General features: G+C 33.9%; 1 protein-coding gene across 1 annotated transcript; it reads right to left on the bottom strand.

Moving 5' to 3' along the window:
• Positions 1 to 2,177: 2,177 nt before the first annotated feature.
• LOC107443925 (uncharacterized) lies at positions 2,178 to 4,004 on the bottom strand (the record flags this gene model as incomplete). The annotated part of the gene is given in 2 exon segments (XM_016057949.4): positions 2,178 to 2,394; positions 3,847 to 4,004. Coding segments are annotated over 2 exon segments (302 nt in total), but the record flags the coding sequence as incomplete, so codon positions are not given.
• Positions 4,005 to 6,869: the final 2,865 nt, after the last annotated feature.

Here is a 6,869-nt window from a genome sequence, read left to right as displayed (position 1 = left end):
TGTTTCTCATGGTTTGGTGAAAAACTATATGGAACTGAAAACTACATTAAACATAGTTCTAAAGAAAAGTATCACGGAAATTTCAAAAAATATTTTTATTAAATAAAAAGGAAAAATATTAAGAAAAGGGAAATTATCGTAGTGCATTCCTATACAACTGAAAAGAGGAGGAGAGGGAAGGGAGAAGGGCTGAAGGCATGAAACCGGTCTCTCCCCAGATGGCGTATTCGAGTGTTGCGATCGCGAATACACTCAAGAGCCAAAACATTATGACCACCTCCTAATAACGAGTTGGCTCACCTTTAGCCCGTAACACAGCTGCAACCCGCCTTGGCATGGATGCCACAAGTCCTTGGTAGATGTTCGGAGATAGATTGTACCAGATGTTTAAGTAACGGTCACGCAAATCCGAGATATTGCGACTTAGTGGTCTTTAAACTCTGAGCTGCCGTTCCATGACATCCCAAATGTGCTCTATCGGATTGAGATCCGGTGAGTTATGCGGCGAGGACATTAACTGGAATCCAGCATCATGTTCCTGGAACCACTCCACCACAATTTGAGCCTTGTTACACTGGGCGTTGTCCTGTTGGAAAATTCCATTTCCAGCTGGAAAAACAGAGAACGTGTGAGGGTACAACTGGTCCACAATGTTGTTCAGATAACCTGTAGCATTCATGGTCTACTCTACCACAACCAAGGGTCCCAGAAACGCCCAAGAGAACGTCCCCCAAAGCATAATACCGCCACCACCGGCCTGTGACCTACTGAACATTAAGGAAGCAACTGTTCGCCTGGAAGACGGCATATCCTGACAGGACCATCGGCATGATGAATGACAAACCGTGATTCATCTGACCAGGCAACTCTCTCCCTCTGATCCATGGACCAGCCGCGATGTTCCCGGGCCCAGAGCAGGCATAGTTGGCGATGACGCTTGGTCAGCAAAGGCACGCGAATGGGATGTTTGCTGCGTAGCCTCATATCCAACAGTGTCCGCTGAATAGTGTGCTCTGATACTATTCTTCTTGACCCTGCATTGTATTGGGCTGTCAGCTGAGCCATTGTCTGGCTCCGGTTTTGCTTCACCAAGCGCGACAATCTCCGACGACCTTTTTCTTTGATAGCGTGGGAACGTCCAACACCATGTCATCTACTGCTGGTTTCACTGTCATTCATCCACTTTGCATAAGTACTAACAACTGTAGATCGCGAACAACCCACGAGTCGTGCAGTTTCGGAAATACTTGTTCCGAGCCTTCGAGCCATTACAATCTGTCCTCTATCAAAATCGCTTAGATCCTCAGCCTTTCCCATCACACACAGAAGTAAGTGAAAGAATGATTCTTCAAACTCTCCAGCAACAGTTAAATACCACTTCCACCTGATCACGTGCCTTCCACGTCATCCAGGAGAGTTTATTGCAAAATATAGAGGTGGTCATAATGTTTTAGCTCTTGAGTGTATATAGCGGTCTTTATTTATATAATATGAACTATTCTAAAAACCTAAGCAAAGTGCATTAGCGAGCAAGTAATTTGAAATATGGTCAATAACAATGAAAAATTCATGCAAATACTTGATTTTGCCTTGTTCAGGTGTGGATATTTTAAATCTGAAATTAATTTTGCTCCTAAAGTTACATTTTTTTTAATTGATATTTTTGGTTTATTATTTATCGAAATGTGCAAGTTTAAAAACGTTATAAATAATAGAGATTCGTGTAAATGCTGAGACAAATTGTTTGGGAAATTATGGCACATCATCAAAATTAAAACTGCATGGGAACCCATAGCCGGAAAGGTCGTCGTATGCAGTTAAGAGTGCTTCCCTGTTATGATCTGTTCAGAAGCACGTAAAAAAAACAGTTCATAACAGAGAAGCACCCCTAGCAGAGCAACTGACGGCCATGAGTGTCAATGCAATATTAATCCTAATCCTAACTCCCCTAGAAATGTGTTATTTATAATGATATGGCCCCCTGCTATATATAACGTTTTTAAACTTCTATAATTCGACAAAAAATAGAAAATGTCATTAAAAATAATCGTGTCTTGGAGAAAGAAACCGATTGCAGACCTGAAATCAGAGAAACGAAAGTATCTAAAATCTGTTTAAAAAATCTCACGTAACAAGAAAAAAAAATTCTATCGTAATTATAGTGTGAAATAACTTACCAAGATCCAAATTTGTTGAGTAGGCAAGGAACATAAACATCAACCTCCACACCGAAAATCTTTTTTAGCTTGTAATAAGAAGCCTTGAGAACTGCACCTTCAGGAACTTCCTTTAAGACTTTTAACCATGTGGTAACATTCAGTTGAGACTGGAGATTAATTGGATCTGGACGCACTACGAATTCCGAAGCATCTACGTAAGCCGTCTGCAGTTTTGCTGCAAAAAAAAATATTACATGTATCTACAGGGTGTCTGAAAAGTTTGGAAAAGGTAAAATATCTCGAAAAGATCGAAATCATCAGATCTATAATCTATACACTAATGAAATAATTTGAAAATATGCATTAGCATTATCGAATTCGACGCCTTAACCTTATCTTGGCGAATAGAATAGAAACATCAAAATCTTAGATAAAAATCCCCATTTTTATTGCAAATGAAACAAGGCTATAATATTATAGTACATACACAATCTTCCTTTAAGAATTATCTGGGTTTTAGAACGCGGACAAATAACTTTAATTTAAAAGTTGTTGTTATTGCCATATGCCATTATGGCAAGGAGTGCGATTGTTCTTATTTTCCAGTGACGCCATCTATTGCCAAAAATTCGACTTTCGCTAAACCGTTTATAGGGCAGACCCATTCAGTCATCTGCCGATCGTAATTTTTGACCTGAATCAGAGAACGATCCAACTCCAATTCAATACCTCCAGAGATATTATTTGTTATAAACTATGGGGGACTTCATTATCCTACAGATTTAACGTGCACTAGTAGCCATTTACTACTGGGGGAGTCTTCGGACTGCTGGATTCGAACTCCCGTCTCACAAACGTAAATCCAGCTCTCTGCCAACCAAGTTATCCCGGCCGTTATAAAAGTTATTAAACGTTTTTAAAAATCGTCGATTTAGCGACATTTTCCCTCCTAGATGAAAATTATCAAAATCATATCCTCATTCTCAGTTTCTTATGGACTCAGATAAGGCAGCATTGTAGTAAGTTTTTAAATATTAAAAAATTAAACCACAAACATGTCTTTCACAAAATTGTGGCTTTTCACAATAGTGACGTTTTGCATCATTCTAAAACTGAGCATACAGAGCGTTGACTGTAGATAGATTAAACTTGACCGAACAGTTATGAGTAACTGTTGCAAACTCACAGCAGTTATAAAAAAAAAATTCCACAGAAAATAAAAACCGAAGGGTAAAACAATTTTTGTGAAGCGAATTATATTAAGTAACAATTATTGGCTAATTATATGAGCAAATTTTATTCCTTAAGTAACTGAATTTATTTTAATATGGTTCCTATTTTATTTTAGCATGGTTCTCTTTTATTGTGGTTACCCTTAAAATATACTTAATTTGCTTTGAAACATAATTATCCGATTTATAATTCTTACTTCAAAAGAAATATTTCATTTATAATTCAAATATTCCAACAGAAGGAATTAATAAAAATATTTGTTTTCTTCTAGAATATGAACTGTATGTCATACATTTTAGAAAATTTATAAACTTAAAAATCCATCTCGTAATGCTAGTTAAATTCATAGCGTTATAGTGAATTATTAAACGTTGTAGTTACCTTTCTTTTATCGGAACTAAATGATGTATAAAAATTAATACCAGGTAGATGAGGACAAAAAAGAAAAACTTACTACAATCTTCGAATCTAAAGAATTTGGCATGCACGGTTCCCCAAACCAGTAAAAATGCAACGGTAAATCCAAGAATCTTCTCCATTTTTCAACAGATATTTCGAAAAAGTGAAATGATTTACTATTTTTTGAACGAATGGTTGCTGAAAATAAATTTCTTGTGAGAACTTAAACACGTGACGTCTGAAAATTATCTTCATAAGTTTGCTCATTCAGTCGTTTGATACAAAAAAAGAGAGAGAGATTTGGGTGGTGTTTAAATTTGTTGATTTTATGTTTGGGTTATGTAAGAGTTATTATTATTTTTACTCAATATTAACTGTGAAAAAATTATAAAATTAAGGTGATTTTTTTTATCTGACTTTAAAATATTTTTAATGTGATTTAGTTTGAAAATATTTTTTCATTGTACTTAAAGTCAATCATTTTAAATCAGACTCTTAAAAACCATGTAACATGATTGAATTTAATGAAATTTATAACCAGCGTTGAAGAGTGGACCCAATTCTGAGTTTACAACTCCCAATTCTAGTAATTTCGAACCCGGCACTGGAAACAAAGAAACTCCTTGATCATGCATTGGAACAAACTAGCCTGAGTGCAGTTTTTTGGTGAAATGGTGAAAACTGATTTTCTTTTTTTTTCTGGTGCATGACGGCATGGTGAAAACTGATTTTCTAAAGAGTCAACAAAAACTTCAGATTTTTCTTCTGTAGAGTTCATAAAATTGTTGTTTGTTCATTATGATGAAGGTGGTAGTCACCGCCATTCTTATCATATAGTGGAAAAGTATCTTCATTATTGTTCTTTTTGGCCGTTTAAAATGGATGAAACAAAATGATAGTCTCCGGGAAAATAAATATAAATCGTTTAGTGAGAAATTTATTTATTAAGCAGAATTGATATGATGGATAATGGCCATTTTCAAGATCCATAAAAGAAGGAAAGCCCCTAAAGGGATCAAAGCAGAATACTCTCCCATCGAGAGTTCATACAGCCAGAATATCATTTTCTGACGGTAACAGTTGAGACTGGGGAGGCCCGAAAAGGGCACCCCTTGTCTCCACAAATTTGAAATTAAAAGTGAATACAGTTGTTCCTAACGGACACAGGAGAAGCATGGGTAGGAGATCAAAAATTGGCAATTTTTAAAAATATAACATAGCCAAAACAAAGCCAACCCCGCATATCAATATTGGGTTTAAAAAATGCCTTGGCGATCACGAGTCGCCAACAAATTTATGAGAATTATTACAACCATGCAACTGAAATATTTAGCGGTTAGAAATTTAGAATAAAAAGATTTTTGTTTTCGATTAGGCGCGACAGTGAATTAATAAGTCTGCATTAGTAATAAAGTAAAAAGTATCCGTTACATTGATTGATTAAAAAAAATATTTTATGTTCGTTTTGAAAGATTAAGTCTATTATTAGGCTTAATATTAAGCAAATTATAAGCTTACTATTAAGTCTGTTTGTTAAGCTTAAATAATAACAGATAGGATATAAATATGTAATGCCAATTGTGGCATCACATTCATCAGAGGAGTATCACAAAAACACAAACCGCATTTCTGAATGACATAGAAACTTAAAATTACGATAGGTTTTTGAATATTTTTATGGGCAGTAAAATGGAACTTGTACTACTATACATGGGTGATTCTTTTTAAACATGACAATTCGGACCAAAAAACTTCTTCAAATTTAAAGTCTTCAAAATAATCTAAATTTTTTTTTGTATGCTTCTTTAGTTACACTTATTAGTATCTTACAGACAGCAGTGTAGTTCATTGACATTTGCTCGAGAAGAAAAATAAAATAGAAATTCACCAAATTATAGATATTGAATGCCAGGAAAATGACATATTAGCTTAGAAGTTAAAAAAACAGTCATTTTAAGTTAATAGTGAGTAACTTAACTTAAACCTTTATGTTAGATGAATCATAAATTGCTTAAATTAATTCTTTTTGTCCACTGTAGAAAGAATCAAAAAAATTTTTGTTGCCGATATGTACAGAATAAAATTTTGTATAACAATCAATCATTAAATAAATAAATAACTTTGATTACATCCAAGCACATTACAATCATACATAAACTTGGTATTAGGTTAATATTTGCTTTCCCTCCTTACAGTATTAGCAGTTAAAAAGAATTTCTGGTAACACTTCAATGTCCTGGCATTCATAAGCAAGGAAAATGACAAATTCGCCATTTTATAGCATATAACTTTACTTTAATTTAATATTTTGGCCTAAGACGTTTATATTCTGCAGAAAACAACAGGGTTTCTTAAAATAACTCAGATAAATCTATATAGTTTATGTTGTTAATAATTTCAAGAAGCCAGGAAAATGACAACACAAAATTTTTTGAAATAGATTTTGAACCAGAAAATTGGTTCTTTATTCATGCAACAAGACATGCTCATATAGGAGGGTATCTAATCAATCTATTAACTTAAGATATTGATTGCTGGCTCTATCTATTTTGGTTATAAACCACTAAATAAAGTTAGCCAGGAAATTGACAGATTTTCTTGGGACAAGAAAATTATTAACGGAAAAAATGTTCTGTTGAGATAAAAAAAAATTAGATATTGAAAAAGTTTTGAAAAGTATGGGAAGTTTTGAAGCTAGTTATTATTGGAAACATTGTTTGGGACATACCAGGAAAATGACATTTTGATTTTCAATTAAGTTTTTTAACTATACAAAACTGTCAATGCTAGTGCAAAGTCATTTTAAAATGCTAACAGCAATGCTATTTAGTAATTTTTAAAAAAAGAAAGTTATTTTAGTATTATAGTATTAGATCTTGGAGGAAAGGACAGTGAATTGTCATGTTTCGAGAGAATCACCCATATACATATATGGCAACGTTACTTTTAAAAAGTAACGAGTAAAAGTACAAGTATTTTTAAAAAAAGTAACGAGTATAAAGTAAAAAGTTCTTATTTTAAAAAGTAACGAGTAAAAAGTACAAGTAAAAGTACAAGTACTAAACAAAAAAAGTAACG

Source organism: Parasteatoda tepidariorum, chromosome 5, assembly GCF_043381705.1.
Source record: "Parasteatoda tepidariorum isolate YZ-2023 chromosome 5, CAS_Ptep_4.0, whole genome shotgun sequence".
NCBI classification, from domain to species: domain Eukaryota; kingdom Metazoa; phylum Arthropoda; class Arachnida; order Araneae; family Theridiidae; genus Parasteatoda; species Parasteatoda tepidariorum.
This window is presented reverse-complemented; position numbering and strand designations above follow the sequence as displayed.